Source organism: Zonotrichia leucophrys, chromosome 17 (assembly GCF_028769735.1).
Source record: "Zonotrichia leucophrys gambelii isolate GWCS_2022_RI chromosome 17, RI_Zleu_2.0, whole genome shotgun sequence".
Lineage (NCBI taxonomy): Eukaryota > Metazoa > Chordata > Aves > Passeriformes > Passerellidae > Zonotrichia > Zonotrichia leucophrys.
In genome coordinates this window covers 10,042,323-10,060,652 of record NC_088186.1, presented here as the reverse complement: position 1 = coordinate 10,060,652, position 18,330 = coordinate 10,042,323, and the positions used below count along the sequence as shown (strand labels likewise).

At 45.6% G+C, this 18,330-nt stretch overlaps 1 protein-coding gene across 2 annotated transcripts in view; it reads left to right on the top strand.

The window, feature by feature from the left end:
* Positions 1-31: 31 nt before the first annotated feature.
* Positions 32-18,330, top strand: part of PNPLA7 (patatin like phospholipase domain containing 7) — a 137,214-nt gene continuing 118,915 nt past the window's right edge. For both annotated transcript variants that reach the window (XM_064728109.1, XM_064728107.1), the window contains exons 1-9: positions 32-174; positions 871-905; positions 3,743-3,808; positions 4,032-4,119; positions 4,671-4,753; positions 6,845-6,933; positions 7,275-7,415; positions 8,923-9,082; positions 10,679-10,759. In XM_064728109.1, the coding sequence (XP_064584179.1) occupies positions 156-174; positions 871-905; positions 3,743-3,808; positions 4,032-4,119; positions 4,671-4,753; positions 6,845-6,933; positions 7,275-7,415; positions 8,923-9,082; positions 10,679-10,759 (762 nt within the window). In that variant the 5' untranslated portion in view covers positions 32-155. The remainder of the gene's footprint in view (positions 175-870; positions 906-3,742; positions 3,809-4,031; positions 4,120-4,670; positions 4,754-6,844; positions 6,934-7,274; positions 7,416-8,922; positions 9,083-10,678; positions 10,760-18,330) is intronic.

Below are 18,330 nucleotides of genomic sequence, written 5' to 3'. Positions count from 1 at the left end.
AGCGGCCCGAGGGTGGGCGGGGCCTGGCGCGGCCGCCCCCCCTGGTGGCAGCGGGCGGGGTCTGCGCTCGGCGCCCTTCGCCCCCGGCCCGGGGACCGGGAACGGCGGCGACAGAGACCGGGGTTGGCACCGGCACTGCGACCGGCACCGGGGTGATGGCGGGGGAAGGAGCAGGTGAGAGGGTGCCGGGGATCGCCGGAACGCGGCGGCGGGACGCGGGCCTGGCGGGCTGGTGCAGCCGCGCGGTGCCCCCGGCGGTGCCGGTGCCCCAGGCCCGGCGGGAGGAGTTGCTGTTGTTGTTGTCTTGTTCGGAGCCCGTGTCCCGAACTCCGGCCTGGCGGAACCGGGACGGGACAGCACCCGGGGCTGGCCGGGAGAGTGACCCGGGGCTGGTCGGGGGAGCGAGCTGGGTCCAGGTGGGAGAGTGACCCTGGTCCGGCCGGAGGGTGACCCGCGGTCGGTGCCGGTCCCTGCCCGGGCAGGGTCGGTGCTGTCCCCGAGCTGTCCCCTGAGCTGTCCCCGAGCTGTCCCGGTCTGTCCCGTCCCGCGGGGCCGCTCCGGTGTTCGCTCTCCGTAGGGACCGGCGCTGGCTCCGGCTGTGCCGCCGGGCGCGGGGCTCTCCCGCAGCTCTCTCGGTGTGGAGCGGCTCCCGGGGCGCTCCTGCCGGGATTCCCGGGCTGTGAAGGTTCTTCGGGAGAGTCCCGGCCCCCAGCGCTTCACCGCTGGGTTTTATTGCTCAGCACACAGGGAGGATAAAGTTAAAAAGTTATTGTTCCCCTTGTATTGTTCGAGAGTTTGCATCGGAAGCTGTGATCATCTCTTAACTCAGTCTTGTCTTTGCTTTTGTCTTTGCTCCTGCCGCTCCTCCAGACATGGATGAAGGGGACAATAACACCAGCCTTCAGGTACAATATGCTTTGCTCTTATTTTTGGACTTATTTATTTCCCTGTGAGTGTTTCCAGAAGCTGAAAGCAGCTGTACCTAATTGATAGCATTGGGACAAGGCCTTTAGATGCTTTTACTTTGAAAGAGCCTTTCCTGCTGGGAGTTTTATCCTTTCAAACTTTGAGGATTGGTCCCATTTTATTGTGTGTGTGTGTTTTATTTCTTGCAGACCATTTATGCTCTGCTTCATATTCTAAACTGTTTTAATAATACTATGATCTAAATACTTCATTAATATATATTTCTTCATTTATATACAATAAAGTATTGTATATAGTATTGTATACATTAGTATACAATACTTCATTTAAATACATTTTTATCCCGAGGAAGGAGAAGTTGCAGAATTCTGGCAGACTGCACTTCTTACATTTGTTTTTAATCACACATGTGAAACTCACACACCAAAAAGGCACATGATGCTTTCCCTAGTTGTGAAAAACAAACCCCATGAGAGGAAATAGTTCTCAAACTGGAAAACACACACAATGTACTTGTACACAGCTAACAATGTTTTGTGAAAATCCAGGTTCTGTAGTCAAAACAAGGCCCGGGTGCCTCTGAGCTGTGAGGAAGCCTTGTGTTTGGGCTAATCCCAATTTTCAGTCCTTGTTTTCAGGGTTGATAAGCCTTTCCCACCCCTGTCTGCCTGGGGAATGTGTCAGTGTTTGCCTTGGACTGCAGTGAGGAGTGGCTGGACTCAGCAGTGCTGGGTGCTGGACCCTGGATGGGTGTGAGCTGCACTTGTGGGGCTGCTGCATGTTTGTGCTGGTTGCTGCTCAGCCTCGGGTTCCTCAGGAAACCTGGACATCAGGGAGCAGAGGGACAGGACAAGGGGGAATGGCCCCCTTGTCTTTCTGTGCTCAGCTGGGAATGGTGAAGGAATCTGCAGGCAGGTGATGAGTGATGGAAAATGAAGCACCAGGACCCTCCCAAGGAGGATCCCCCAGCACCTCCCATCACACAGCCAGCCTGCACTTCCTTCTGAACCACAGCTTGTCTCTGTTAAACATCACTGTGAGCACACTGCCCTGCATCTGGCCTGCCTGAGCTCTCCTCCATCACACAGCCCAGCCTCTGCCCAGGGGCTTTTCTGAGCCATTCAGGAACCCTGCTGATCACTGCAGGGGTCTGCACAGCAGCACAAGCAAGTCTGGTTTGTGAGGGAGGAGGAGAAGGGGCCTGACAGATCCGTTGTGAAATGCAAACCAGCCTTGGAAGGGTCAGATCTGAGGTACAAACCAGCAAAGCTCTTTGTGCCAGTCCATGCTCTGGGCTCATGTTCACATGCAGGGAGGCCTTGCAGGGTGGTCCCACAGGTGTTGCCTTCAATGAGAGGAAATTTTGAGGGTTTCCTGGCTTGGGGTGCTGGGCACAGCCCTCCTCAGAGAGGAGCTGCCCTGGTGACTCGGCTGTGACCTCATTGCTGCCCCAGGAGCTGTCACTGCCCTCAGTGACACAGCTCAGGTGCCTGCTCAGCTCAGCCTGGCTGCTTTGCTTCCTCTGCTTGTCCACAAGGATTGTCCAGGCTGGGAAAGATCCCCCTGGTCTGAGCAGGGCAATATCACACTGCCACTCGTGAAAACTTTGCAAGAACCTCTCAGGGGTTCTTGGAGCTCTGAATTTCATCTTTCCCTACTTCTTTTCTGCACTGAAGCCCCAGCCTGGGCATGTTTGTGTTTTATTCTTTTCCCCGTGGATTTGTTTCTCCCCTTGCAGCAGCAATGTGAGTGTCAGTTGGCAATTACTATTTTTGGTGTTATTTGAGATCATACAGGCCTGGGGAGCAGCAGAACTGTCCCTGTCCCAGTGTCCCTGACACTGTCAAGGGGAAATAAATGCATTAAGTGACCAGAGCAGACTTCACCAGGAACTCTGTGTCACCAGGTGTTCTACCTGTTGCTGACACATCTTCAGCTTTTATTTTTTTTCAAAATCTTGTGACTTTTCACTGCAATCCCATGAGTAATGGTCTGATAACAATAGTGACAGAGTTAGTTTGACTCATATTGGGAAGATAAACACTAAAGTGCTGAAGTGACCTGAGAAGGCAAAGTGAGCACAGGGATCTGTGTGAGGATGACTGGTCTGGCAGGAGTTTCCTTTGTGCTGTAAAACTGGAATTAATTCCATTACAGAGACCAGTTTGGTGACTTGGTGTGCTCTTCATTTTTCTCTTGGTGGCACAGCTGAGTTCAGCTGTGATCCAGGTCTGGAACCAGGGGCAGGAATGAGACCTGAGCTGTGGGTGGTGCTTCATTCAAGTGCTTTTAAGGTTCCAAACTTAGAGGGGGGTGTATTTGTCCTTGTACTCAGGTTGTTTTCACTTGTTCCTAAGAATTGCTTTACCTTAAGTTTTGGGTTGGCATTAGTGAGACAGTTTTAGGTGCCAGGTTTTATCCTGAGTGACAATGATGGGCACAGGGCCCAGGACAGCACAGCTGAGCTCTCATGTGCATCATCTGCTTTTTATGTGACTTTTATATGCTGGTTTGTGACTTGTTCTTTTCAGTCTCATAAAGTCCTTTGCATTCCATTCTCATCCTTGTTGTTCTGAATAACACAGAATGATTAAATAAAGTGTTCATCTCTGTTTGACCCTGGTTTAGGGCTGTTTAGGAATGCACTGAACTGACAGCAACACAAAACTCCCCTACTGATCCCTTTCCACTGAATGTTTCTGTTTGCAAAGTGGATTAAAAGTCAAAGCAAAACACAATCAAGTTGGTTGAGATGTTTCATAGGGACTTTTTTCCAGCTGTGGGAAACTAATTTCACCTTCCTTTGTCTTGCCAGGCTGTGGTGACAGGAGCTGGGACCCCCATCCTGCAGTTTGTGGAGGACAGGATCCAGACCACCATGGTAAAGTGGAGCTGCATATTTTCCATCTGATCATAGGACTTGTCATGGGTGCAGTTTAAACTTCTTGCATATGAGATGTTTGAATTAAAAATTCAGTATTTATGAACGTGCTTGGCTTTTAGACATCTCACTGAGCTGAGTGTTCTTCAGCCCTTCAAAAAGTATGTAGTAACTTCTGAAGTTGAAAATCATTAACTTCTTTCTCTTTAAATTTCCCTCCCAGCTGACTGGAATTGCAATTGGAGCTGCAGTTGCACTGTTGCTTATAGCAGTTGTTGTGTTTGTGGTGTACAGAAGAGTGAGACAGTCCAGTAAGTACTTGATAACCATGTAAGTTTTAAACTCAATTTTTCCATCAATCTTGAGTCTTTTTGTGATTTTCTGTGGTAGCTGCTTGCTGCAGAGGTGTGGTTCTTGCAGGACAGCAGCTTTAAAGGATGGAGAACTTGTGTGGGTTCCCTTCCCCAGGTGTGAGCCCAGAGCTGTCACAGGCAGCACCTGCAGGTTTTATTTCTTTGGGGTGTGAGCAGTTGTGAATTCTGCAGAGGAATTCAACCCTGCTGTGATTTCACTGTCACAGATGGAGAAATGATTGAATCAGAGGTTTCCTTGAGCAGATTCAAACTGCCCAAGCCTTCAGTGTGTTTAGGGAGCCCTTGATCCCCTCTGGGGCTGAGGTGGCGCCTCAGGGCAGCCCTGCCTGGGCCTGGCTTGGCCAGGGCTGGGCAATGAGGGATCCCAGGGTGGTTCAATCCCAAACCCTGCCCACAGGAGCTGTTCTGGAGGCAGCAAAGTGCCCAGGCTGTGCCCAGGTGTTCTCCCAGCTGTGCAGGGGGTTCCTGATGTGCTGCTTCTGTTGCAGAACAACTCCAGCCCCACGTGCCTCAGTACAGGTTCCGCAAGAGGGACAAAGTGATGTTCTACGGGAGGAAGATCATGAGGAAGGTGAGGGCACCTGCTGAAATCCAGAGTAAAGCTGAGAGGTGCAAAGTTTGCAGCACTTCACTGGCTGGGCCTGGCCCAGGGCCTCAGCCTATAAATGTCTCTGGGATGTTGTGGCTGTTCCAGCTCTCCTGCAGCACTGACTGCATTGCTGGTGCAGCAGCAGCTTCTCTTTCTGGCCAGAATTTTCCTCTTTCAAAAATATTTGCAGTCAATGAGGGTAGCAACGCATCAATGAGTATCTAACTCCTGTAGGGAGTTAATGATTTAAATATCCCAGAATCCCAGACTGGTTTGGGTTGGAAAGAACCTTAAAGCTCATCCAATTCCACCCCTGCCATAGCAGGGACAGCTCCCACTGTCCCAGGCTGCTCCCAGCCCTGTCCTGGGCACTGCCAGGGATCCAGGGGCAGCCCCAGCTGCTCTGGGCACCCTGTGCCAGGGCCTGCCCACCCTTACAGGGTCCTGGCTGTTCCCTGTGCTGCCAAGTCCAGGTGTGCACTCCCTGCAAACCAACATCTGCAGAAAAATAAGGTACAGGGAAGTAACCATCCTTAGTCACCCTGTGTGGAGGAACACTTCCTCCTGTGGGCTGCCCCAGCCTCTGCCTCCCACACTTCATTGAGGTGAATTCAAACACTTTGACTTAATTAGACACTGGTGGGTTTACTGTTCAGTTCTGGAGCTGTTTCATTGTGGAGGAGGTGGATGCTCCCTGAATCTTGCATGGCAGGTCAGCCTTTAAGTAGAACTTGGCCAAAAAAGCCTTCAATGAGAGGAAATTTTGTGTGTGCAACTTCATAATTTTAATATCCTTGATGATTTTCATGTGCAACTTCATAATTTGAATAATTTTTAACCAAGCTGTTTATATGTAAATCACATAAGTAAAGAATGCTTAGAATTCCATATGGGAAAATAATTTCAGGTGGTTTTTTATTTGAGTTTTAGACCTTACTTTTTGCCTTTCCTGAGTAAGGCAGAGAACATTACACCCAAACTGCTGTGGGTTGCACTTCCTGTGTTTTTTTATAACATACCAAGATTTTATTTAAAAGAAAAACAAAATCCCTCCAAACTAATTAAAGATTCCTTTTGGGAGAGAAACTTTTTACGGAGATTGAACTCTTTGGGTAACGTTTTGAAAATACTTGATGAGGGCTTGCTTGGTGTAGCAGTTGTGGTGTTTCTCCAGAGGGTGGCACCTGGGAACTAGGAAATGCAAGGAAAAGCCTTGGTTTGTCAGCATCACAGCCACATAGAATCCTGGAATATCCTCAGTGGGAAGGGACCCATCAGGATCATCAAATCCAGCCCCTGTCCCTGCCCAGCCCTACCCTGGGCACCCCTGGCAGCGCTGCCCAAAGGCTCCTGGAGCTCTGGCAGCCTCGGGGCCGTGCCCATTCCCTGGGCAGCCTGGGCAGTGCCAGCACCCTCTGGGGGCAGAGCCTTGCCCTGAGCTCACAGAATTCACAGAATCACAGGGTTGGGAGAGACCTTCAGGATCATCGAGTCCAAGCCAGCCCCAACCCCTCAACTCAACCCTGGCACCCAGTGCCACATCCAGGCTTTGTTAAACACACCCAGGGATGGGGACTCCACCACCTCCCTGGGCAGCCACTCCAGAACTTTATCAATCTTTCCATGAAAAACATTTTCCTGATATCCAGCCTGAATTTCCCTTGCAGCTTGAGACTGTGTCCTCTGATTCTCCAGTCTGACCTGCCCTGGCCCAGCTCCAGCCATTCCCTGGCTCCTGTCCCTGCCCCAGAGCAGAGATCAGTGCCTTACTCCTCTTCCTGATGCAGAGTGTTCCTGAATGAGAACCACAGCTAGGAATTCTTCCCCTCTACCATCCATTAGCACTGTAGCAGTTGATTGGTAAAATCAAAATATACTCTACTTGCTGTATAGAAAGAAAGTGATCCTGTAGTAGATATTCCAATCCTCCAAGGTCTTACCCAAGCTCTTCACTCTGCTCACACTCTAATGGCTGGTAAATGTGTTGGTGCCTCAGCAGGGTTGGAATTAGCAGGTTGAATTTTTTGGTTTTGGGGTTTTGTGACTGCTTTTGTGTCCATTATTCCCCCCTAGGTTACAACTCTTCCCAACTCCCTGGTTGGGAACACCGTCCCTCGCCAACGCATGCGGAAACGGGCAAAGGTTTTATCTCTGGCCAAAAGGTACCTGGGACTTTGGGGAGGGGAGCATTCACATCATGGGGGCTGGTTTGGGGTTTCTGTTTGTGATGTGGAACCCACCCCTTGCAGAGCCCTTTTCTGTAGCTGTTGGTTTTTCCCAGTTCTGTCAGCTGTGGATCAGCTGGGAGATTTGCTGGACTGGGATGGTTTTGGTGAGGAAAGGCACCAAAATTAGCAATTTTAGCTAATTGATATTGTGTAACTTGGGATGATGAATTTTAATACTTACTATATGCTTATTTAACATTTTCTATTAGTAAGAATTTAACATTTCCTATTAGTACAAAAGAGGAAATATCCTGAACTTCCTTTTTCCTTTGTAGGATTCTGCGTATTAAGAAGGAATGTCCAACTCTGCAGAGGAAAGAACCTCCTCCTTCTTTGCTAGAGGCAGATCTGACTGAATTTGATGTCAAGAATTCCCACTTGCCATCAGAAGTCTTGTACATGCTTAAAAATGTCAGGTAATGTTAAATGGAGAGAGAAATATACAGTTTGGTTTTGATGGATGTTCAAGTGATGTAAATATTTGACAGTTTGTGTCAAATCTCAGATTTTACAACTGCGTGGTCAGAGTCTTGAGGGAGTTGACTGAAATTCATCTGGGCATAAGGACAAAATGAATGACTTTTCTAGAAACATTAAGAAAATAGCTGATTTTGTTTTAAAAATTAAAAAAGATGGGGAGAAAAAGGAAGTAGTTTAGTTGTCTCAGCTTGGGAATAGTGCTAATGAATGTGTTCTAACATGAACAGATTTAGTGCATCTTAAAACTTCTGTTTAGGCTGTATCAGGCATTTTTTTTTTGTACAGAAAAGCATCATAATTGGTAAATGTTAATTGGATACCATATTGACAGCTCCCTGGGCTGCAGGATCTTTTACCTCTCTGCCTGAAAAGGTTGCAAATAAATCAAAGTCAACTTAATCCCCACAGCTCTTTGGCAGACTAAGAAGAAGGGATGGTCTTTGTGCCCCTTCAGCAAGGGGTTAAATTGCTGACACAGCAAAGAGGAGATCTTCCAATCTGTAATTTTGATTTTGCTTGTGGATGTTCATTTTTCCTCCCAGTTGTGATAGAATATAGTCCTGAAGGTCAGTCATTCTCAAATAAAAATGCTATTTCAGTCATCTGAACTTGCTGCTGTGAAATTATGGTCTCCCATGACTAATTGATGTTCCAGTAGGATTTGATGGATTGATCCTGATAAATGGGAGCTGTTGGAGCTCTGTACAGAGTGATCAGGTGTGAAACCCATATTTCTCTCTGCCTGGCAGTGACTGACTGGAGTCCAGGTGCATGTTACCAGCAGGAGATGGAATATTCCAAACTTGCAATTCCATGCAGATGACAGGAGCTTTTCCCTCTTTTCTTTATTTCTCCTGTGTCCTGCTTCCATGGGCAGAGCAGCTGCACTAAAAGGGGAAGATCCTGGGGTAACTTTTCTCACAGAGTGTGTGTATCAGGGAGATTTTTATTTTTATTTTTATTTTTATTTTTATTTTTATTTTTATTTTTATTTTTATTTTTATTTTTATTTTTATTTTTATTTTTATTTTTATTTTTATTTTTATTTTTATTTTTATTTTTATTTTTATTTTTATTTTTTATTCCTTTCTACAAGCCATGCTGACCTGCCATGCAAGATTCAGGGAGCATCCACCTCCTCCACAATGAAACAGCTGCAGAACTGAATAGTAAACCCACCAGTTTTTTGCTGGAGGAAGTTTGGCTGTCCTTCCTTCTGAGCCTGCATTCCTTGCAGGGCTCCTCCAAAGGAGCCCCAGCATTTCCAGCTCTCTTTCCTGCTGCTCCTCCACCTTATTTTGGGCAGCTCTTTGGGGCTCCTTCCCTGCAGCTGCTCCCATGAGATTCTCCTGCTCCTCGTGGCTGGAGCTTTGCTAATTTAGGAAGGATTTTCCAAAGGCTGTGGTGATTTCAGGTTTTCCCTTTGCATTTTCTGTGCTGCAGGGTCCTTGGGCACTTTGAGAAGCCCCTGTTCCTGGAGCTGTGCAAGCACATGTTCTTTGTGCAGCTGCACGAGGGCGAGTACATCTTCCGTCCCGGGCAGCTGGACGACAGCATCTACGTGGTGCAGGATGGAAAGCTGGAAGTTTGCATCCAAGAAAGTGTAAGAACCTGTTCAGACTCAGATGTTTGTTAGTTCTTAGCTGTGTTGCAGTCTCACAAGCTGTGTGTTCTGCAGTAATTTACTCTAACAAGGGAAAAATTGAGATGTAGCTCTCTCTCTACAAGGTCTTTTAAAGATAAACTGTCCAATTAAGAAATGACACCTAAATTATTTTTATTTTTAACCCAATAACCAACCACCCATGCCCTGCAATGTGGACTTTTTTATCTAATTACACAAAACCACCCAAACCCATGAAGAAGAAGGTGAAGAAGAAGAACCAGCCCCTGCCCCAAAACCTCCATCTTGCCTTACTATATTCTGAGGGGTTGGACTCAATGATCTTGCAAGTCTCTTCCAACTCAGTGATTCTCTGAATTCTGTGAGTTAAAGGATTCTCTGAAGTGTTCTTTGCCACTTCCAAAATATTGCTATATTCTTATATTACTATATTCTAAAACCTTAAACTCTAAGTTTTCCACCACGTTGATATTACACACTTCTGTCAAACTCCACACTCATAATCCCAGTTCTGTCATTCAGTTTTGAAAGCCTTCTCCATGGCTTTAGACCAATTGCAGTATTCTCCTGGGGGTCAGTGTCTGTCAGCACAGAAAGTCTGAAATTCTCAGCATCCAGAGTTCCAACAAGAACCCACTGCTCTGCACTTCCTGAGAGAAATCTGTTGGCACAGCAGATAGGCTGGCATGAATCATTAAGCATTGATTAAACTTAGACATGTGAATCACAGTGCTTTAGGAGGGATTAATCCCAGCTCTTTGGGGCTGTGGTATTTGTAAAGATCAAGGTTTGCAGCAGTCCCTTGTGTCTCAGATGAGAGAGCAGAACACAAAGCTGATGAGGCAGCTGGAATTCTCCTCACACAGGAGATGCAGAAGTTACTGAGGGAAGACAGGGTGCGAGATGGGCTTGGAAACATTCACCTTTTAAAGGTCATTACAGAAAGGATTTGGGCACAGAGAGCAGGAGAGACCAAGCTCACCTCAGAATGGTCCAGCAGGAGTCAGTGGGTTTGTCTGGGAGGTGGAAGAGTCAGATTCACTTTTGGGTAGATGGGAAAAAAGATGATGGTTTGTTTTCCATGTGAGTCTCAAAATGTTGAGCACCAGTCCATGTCATCCCTTCTGCCAAGTTAAATTTTTAATTTTTACCTTCTTCCTGACTGAGCTTTGAGTTTAACTTTTGGATATGAGCAGTTTTCCAGTGCCTGAAAGTTTAGTGTGCTTGTGTTTGGAGTTTATATCAAATTTGCTGATTTCTGTCTATTTTTACATTTTGCTTCTCCTGTTTTTTACAACCTCTTGACAGGTAACTCCTCAGTAAAGGGAGCTCATTGTGCCTCTGTGTTTTCTTGGTGTTACATAGCAAAGACAAGCAGATTACAACATCCCTGGAAAAAAGCTCATAGTTTCTTTTAATTTATCACTTTTAGAAAGCGGATTTAAAACTCCATGTTTGGAATTATCACATTTCCATCAGAGCAGAGAAAAAAGAAGCACCTGAGCTTTCTGAAATGCTGCTGGTTTGCCCAAATGCAGCTGTGGGGCTGCAGTAATGCTGTGTGTGTGCTTGCAGGATGGAGCAGACGTGGTGGTGAAGGAGGTGCTGGCAGGGGACAGCGTGCACAGCCTGCTGAGCATCCTGGATGTCATCACGGTGAGCCTGCCAGGGACATCCCTGCTGTCCCACTCAGCCTGCCTGGGGAGTGGCCATTCCTAGGGAAGAATCAGGATGTAAAATGGTTTTTGGATAATTCTCCTCCTCCCAGGCCTTCACAGGTGTAAGCTGAGCTTGGTGGTGTGGAGGGTGCTGGTGAAATGTGTGCTTGACTGGCTGCTTCTGGTTTGCAGGAGGATCTGAGTGATCCCTTTGTGCCTGGAAAACTGAGATTACAGTTAGATTTGCTCAAATCACAGCTCAGGCATGTCAGGAAAATGAATCCACAAACACCAGAGGTTTAAGTTCAAAAAGGAGACAGAGGAGTCCTTTTACTTTATTCCAATAAAGGGAGAGGCCATGGGGCATTCCCCTGGGGTCTCTCCAGTTTTTGGAGGTCGCAGCCTCCTTTTTATCCCAATTTCCCGGCCACATTTCCCTTCTCTCTTTCCCCATTGGCTCAGGTACTTGAGAGGTTCAGACTTTGCAGAGCATCTGATACCAGAGATTCCCCTCTAATGTATAACCCTCCCTTTTCATTTTTAATTCTTATGGAATTCAGGGGGTTTTCCCCATTGGCTGAGGTACTTGAGAGGTTCAGAATTCCCAAAACACCTGATATCAAAGATTCCCCTCTAATGTATAACCCTCCCTTTTCATTTTTAATTATTACAGAATTTGGGGGTTTTTCTTCCCCATTGTTTCTTTCATCTCTCAATGTCTAATTTCATTTACCAGCAAACCTAAAGTTTATTTGTAAAAGCCAATATCTTTTTCCATTTATCAATCAGTGGAATCCTTCCCATTGTTTCTTTTATCTCCCAGTGCTATTTATCTACCAGCAGACCCACAGCTTGTTTGGAAAGACAAATCTGCTGTTCCTCTCAGGCAGGAGCAGGACCAGGTTGGGGCCCAGCAGTCCAGGCTTTTCCATGTTTGATGAGTTGCTTAATGAATTTAGTTTTATTTAGTCTAATGAAAATAAATCTGACAGTTGTTAGTACTGTAATTATACTGTGAAACCAGTTGATGGATTTATTTTGTTTTTGTAACATCAGTGGTGCTGGTGGCCAGCTGAGGGCTGTGCTCTTTGGCAGGGGCCAGGATGAGCTGAGTGCTGATCCTGCTCAGGGCAAAATTGGTGGATTTTGTTTCACTTGGAATTAAACTGATAGTTTTGCTGAAATCACTTTAGGAATGCCTAAATGGAAAGTGTTGAATTCAACATCTTTGATAATACCCAAACCCTGAAGGTGTTTTCCTGAAGGATTTTGGTAGGATGGGATTTCAGAGGATGAAGATAAATCCAGTCACTAAGTTGTTCACTGTGACCCTGTTCACAGGGGTTCTTGGATGAGGGAAGAGATGAGGATCTGACTCCATGTTTCAGAAGGCTTGATTTATTATTTTATGATATATATTACATTAAAACTACACTAAAAGAATAGAAGAAAAGGTTCTCATCAGAAGGCTGGCTAAGAATAGAAAAGAAGGAATGATAACAAAGGCTCTGTCTTGGACAGAGAGTCCGAGCCAGCTGACTGTGATTGGCCATTAATTAGAAACAACCACATGAGACCAATCCCAGATGCACCTGTTGCATTCCACAGCAGCAGATAATCAATGTTTACATTTTGTTCCTGAGGCCTTTCAGCTTCTCAGGAGGAAAAATCCTAAGGAAAGGATTTTTCATGAAAAGATGTCTGTGACAGTTCACGTTTACCTTTTGTGCCATGTTTCTGCATGCTTGGGTGCTGCTGTTCATCAAGAGGTGCCATTGCTGTGTGTGAGGAGCTGCATGGCCAGCCCAGAGAGTGGTGGGGAATGGTGCTGCATCCAGCTGGCAGCCAGTCACCAGTGCTGTCCCCAGGGCTCTGTGCTGGGGCCAGCTCTTACATGGATGAGGGGATTGAGCCTTTCATTAGTAAATTTGCAGATGACACCAAGCTGGGAGCTGTGCCCATCTGTGGGAAGGTAGGAGGGCTCTGCAGCTCTGCAGGGAGACCCAGAATGGTTGGAGAGATGGGCAGAGTCCAGTAAGGAGAAGTTTAATAAGTCCAAGTACCCAGTTCTGCATTTTGGCCACGATAATCCCCTACAATGCTCTGGGCTGGGGATGGTGAGGCTGGACAGTGCCCAGGCTCAAAGGCACCTGGGGCTGCTGGTCAGCAGTGACTGACCATGAGCCAGCAGAGTGCCCTGGGGCCAAGGAGGCCAATGGCTGCTGGCCTGGGTCAGGGATGGGGTGGCCAGCAGGAGCAGGGAGGTCACTGTGCCCCTGTGCTGGGCACGCCCTTGTCACAGACAGCTTTTCATAAAAATCCTTTCTTTAGGATTTTTCCTTTCTGAGAAGCTGTAGCTTCAGCAACAAGTATTATCTGCTGCAGTAGAATGCAACAGGTAGATCTGTGATTGGTCTTGAGTGAATGTTTAAATTTACTGACCACTCACAGCAGAGCTGTTCTTGCTTTCTGCCTGGAAAGCAATCCCCAATCCATAGAACAGAGCATTCTCCCTTTGAAAATGCAACTGAACTATTGGAAGCTTTATTGAAATTACTGAGTCACTGAAAATCCAATCTCAGCAAGGTAGATCTCCAGTATCAAGAAGAGGAAAAGAGCAATCAACTCAATTCTCTGGAAAGGAACTTATCTTTGGAAGAGCCTTGGCCTTGTGACAGAAAGCAAGATGGTGTGTCCTTCCCACTCCAGCCAACCATGGTGCAATGGTTTGTCAGGATTAACTTGCAAGTAATTCTCTGTCTTGCATCCTGACATATCTGTCATTCCTTGGAGATGGAGTATTTCTGCATGTGGCCACTGAACAGCCACAAACAATAATCTGTGTCCTTCCCCTGTGGAAAGACATTTTTGTGGGAGACAGGTTCCTTTCCATGGCTACAAATGGTGCAGGAGGTGTTGAATGTGCAGAACTTTGTAATTCATTCCTTTTCTATTCTTAGCTTAGTAAGCTTCTAAGAACTTTTCTCTCTATTCCTATTAGCATAGTAATAATGTAATATATAGCATAAAATAATAAATCAAGCCTTCTAAACATGAAATCAACATTCTCACCTCTCTCTTCACCCTGAAAAACCCTTGGAAGCCCTGTGGCACACCCTGAGTGCTGTGCCCAGCCCTGGCCCCTCAGCTTGGGAAGGACATTGAGTGAGAGCATCCAGAGGGGACAACGAGGCTGGAGAGGGGCTGGGAACACAAACCCTGTGAGGAACCCCTGAGGGAGCTGGGGGTGCTCAGCCTGGAGAAAAGGAGACTCAGGGCTGCCCCCATCACTGCACAGCTCCTGAAAGGGGCCTGTGCTCAGCTGGGGCTGGGCTCTGTCTGCAGCACCACTGACACAGCCAGAGCACACAGCCTCAAGGGAAATTCAGGTTGGGTATCAGGAAAAAGTGTTTTACAGAAAGGGGTGATAAAGTTGTGGAATGGCTGCCCAGGGAGGTGGTGGAGTCCCCATCCCTGGGTGTGTTTAACAAAGCCTGGATGTGGCACTGGGTGCCAGGGCTGAGCTGAGGGGTTGGGGCTGGGTTGGACTTGATGGTCTTGAAGATCTCTCCCAACCCAGTGATTCTGTGAATTCTCTGAGTTAAAGAATTCTCTGAAGTGTTCTTTGTCATTTCCAAAAGCAGTCACACATTATCCACATTATCTGTACATCTATATTATGTATATCTGCAGTTCCCATAAAACCTGTCAGCAGTGGTAACGTTTTTTAAGCTTGGTCACAGTTTTCTCTGTAGAAAGGGAATAATTTGGACTGCAACAAGTCTAGTTCTCGCTGTCAAATTAATAATATCTTTGTAAATCCATATTAGTTACTTCTACCACTAAATTTTCTTCATGACAATATTCTAAATAACAGGGCCATCATAAAGGAACATGAATACCAGTCATGTTCTTGCTTGTTTAACATGAAAACAAGAAAAAAAATCCTTGTGTAGCAGTGCTTTATGGCTTTGTTTTCTAAAAAGTGGTTGCCATTCATTTTTTATCCTGTTGGGTTTTTTTCATTTTTAATTCTCATTCTGTCATTTTTTTCTCTTTCTCATTATTTATACCAGTGGTAAGTAAAAAAAAATAGAAATGATTGAAAGTGTGCTGAACAGAGTTAGCAGTCTGCAGAAGAATCTGTAATGAAAAAAACTTGAAACATTTTTTGCTAAACTTGTTCTCATTTATTTTTACAACTCTTTTGTTCCTCACTTCCCAGCTTCGTGAGCTGCTTGTTTCATTGCTGTTTTTCCTCTTCCTTATGTTCCTTGCAGACTTTAGGTAGAGGAGTAGCATGAAAATAGGCAAGGAGAGAGGAAGTAGCACTGGATCAAAATAGAGGAGACCCCTCAGTGTCATCCCAAAACAGTGAGTGAGTCTTAGAACATCCTGCAGATCCCAGAGCCTGAATTAGATTTCAGTGCACCACCAAGCACATGGCTGTGCTGTGAAGAAAGGGGGCATTCAGAGAGGATTTCAGTTGTCTGAGCTGGGTTTGTGATTTTTTGGCTGATTTTGCAGCACCTGATATCAGGCTGGTCCCTCACTTAGTTGAGAGTTGTGTAAGAAGGTTGAGGGTGCTGCAAGAAGTGGCAGGATCTGGCTGGTGGACCTAAAAGAAAGGTCACACCAGAGGAACTTTTCTAATTGAATCTTTCAGCTTTTAAACTGAAAAGTCCCTTCAGTTCTGCTGAGTACAAAGTTAGCAGCTGTGACATGAGCCTCCCCTTATTCTGAGAAGAGATTGATGCTGCTTTCTCCAAACTCTGAGGAGAATCTGGAATCCAAGTAGCTGCAGCCCCTTTCCTGGTATTCTGGAACATTTCTGAGGTGCAGTTAATGACTTTGACTTGATACTGCCTCAAATACCAAAGGAATGTCTGAGCTGAGCCTTGTTGATGTCTCTGTTTTCAGCAACCCTTGCTGAGAGCCTGTGTGTGAGCCAGAGCTTTTCCCAGAACAGTCAATGTTCATCCAGAGTGAACTCCAGCAGAGATGTGGTGCTGATTTGGGGTTCACTCTGCTCTTGTCCTCCATGTGGAGATGCTCTTAGGAAAACAGGGGCCTGCTGGCATAGCTGGAATAAGAAAGTTGGAGAAAGAAGAGGCTGTGAGGGATATTGATCAAATGGCAGTGATTGAGGGGGGAAAAAATGAAAGTCAGGATTAAAAGAAGCTGGAAAAACACTTGGATAAAGGTGAGCCTGCAGGGCTGACAAGATGGATGAGGTTATAAAGAAGTGATTGATGGCTGCAAGAGCTTTGGGTGCAGCAGTGTTGATGTAGAGGATGTCAGGAAGGAGTGAAGGAAGACAAAATCCAGCCATGGAAATGGGGAGAACATCTCAGATTTTTGGGTCCAAAAAGGAGCTACCACTGCAGGTGGGAGAATGTGAAACATCCAAATCTCTTGCAGCAGATTTTTTGACCAAACTTGGTTGGATTTGGCCATAAGCTGTCACCTGTGTTCAGCTGCTGCTTGGAGGTGATGCCTCAGCTCTTGGAACGAGACAGAAGTAAATAATTACCTGCCCTGAGAACAAAAAGTTCTCTGTTGAAAAAAACCCTGTTTCATAACTGATTATAACTTAACTGTTCTTGTCATCTCAGTGTGTGATTGCAAAATAGTATAATTTGAACGTGGTATTCTCCCTGTGCTGCTGATAACATTAGAGCTGAGAGAAGTGACAATTATGGAAGATTTGCTCCTCACACTCCCCTGACAGCTCTTGCATGTCCCAGCCCCATTAGCCATGGTGTTGGCCCTTTCAGAAGAGCTGCTCTCATGCAGGGATTTCAGAGAGGCAAAATTATATGCTGAAAACTCAGAGGAATGGGCTGTTCTTTGGAGAAAAAGGCTTCTGCATTGTTATCTGTTATTATCCCAAAGCTGTTTTTCTGAGCTTGTCAGCACTGAACACTTCCAGAAAAAACCCAAATACTTTACTGGGTAGAATGGGGACCAGAGTTCTGGGATACCCAGGGCTCCGTTTTCTCCTTGGAATAACTCATGAAACACTATTAAACTTGAAACTTATCATTGTCCAGCAACTAAAATTTTCATTTACTTGGTTTTCTACTATATTTTTGCTGTAGAGATTGGTAGAAAATACAGTTGGTGGCAAATGCAGTGCTTAAAAGCAGACTGTATACATTTTCTTTTACATGTAAGTATGGGTAGTCCAAATTAATTCTTCATATAAAGCCAGACCTCAAACTGGCCTGTAAAAGAGAATTGCTGCATTTATTTTTGATTGCAGCCCAAGCACAGAAATGTTATTTGTTAATTTCTTTACTTAATTAAAAGAAACTTGGGAAAACTGAGGACACTGGGAGTTTTGCACTGTAGGTCAAAGAGATGTTTAAAATTTCAGATCCCTCAGGAACTTGAAAATCAAGGCTATTATTATCATCCCCAGATTTTATAAAAAGGTCAGCTGAAGTTGGTGTAATTAAGAAATTGGTTCCAATTAATTTAATTTAATTTTAGAATCTGCTTCACAGAGCCTTCCAGACCAGCAGGCAGACAGAGCTGCAGCTTTATTTTCCAGAGTGATTAGAGAAAGTCTCTTGTTTGGTTCTGCTGGGCTCTTTAGGCAGGAATTCCTTCAGAGTGCTTGTGTTGAGTTGTGTGATGCTCTGCAAGTCTTGCAGGCAGTTTGGTTTGTAATCAGCATTTAACATTTGGGTGTCAGTGTTGGGGAAAAGGTGCCTTGTGTTGCTCTGGAGGGGAAAAGCTGCTGGAGCTGTGAGGTGCTGTTAAAATAGAAACTTCATTTCTTCTCCTGCTCTGTGCTGCACAAAGGCTCATTTTATCTTATCAATACTGTGTAAATCAATATTTGATGGATTGGTAAATTAATTTATGAATTAGAGATGTTGTTTCCAGCATTTATTGAGTGGGTGAAAGGGGTACTGTCTGTCTTTTTATCCAAATGTTTGGCAATAGGTTTTTGTTAAAATCTATTCTCATTTAAGAGGGAAGATCCAAACCCAGAGGCTTGCCTTCCACTGTGAAAAAAATCTCTGTATTCTACCCACTTTTCATTTGTTTGTTAGTTCCCATCTGTTCTTTGAGCAGGATGGTCTAGACCCACTTTGTCTCCAGTAAAGAGAAGCTGTTTGGCTTTGTCACATGGAATATTTCAAGTGTGTATATATATATGAAAAAATGTATATATACATCTTGAAACACAAGAAATCTGCCTGCCTTTGTCTTCCTCCATTATGTCTGTAATTGCTGTACAATTTTGTTGTGTTTTTCACTGGTTGTGTGAATCTGGGGTTGTTTATGCAGCAAATAACTTGGTTGTCAGCACAGATAATAAAGTCAACAAACCCTCTTTTCTCTGCAGCCTTGACTAGCTGGGATTTCAGGGGCTGGCTGTGTAATTCAGCTGTGTCACAGATCCTGGCACTTTTCTCACCCTGATCCCTGGAGCTCTCATTTCCCTGCCCTGTCTCTGGTGCAGGTGTGAATTCACCCTCATTGCACCCCGTGGTCCTGGAGCACCTGCTCAAGGCTCTTTGTGGTCAGAGGTGTCTGTCAGACACAGCAATAAAG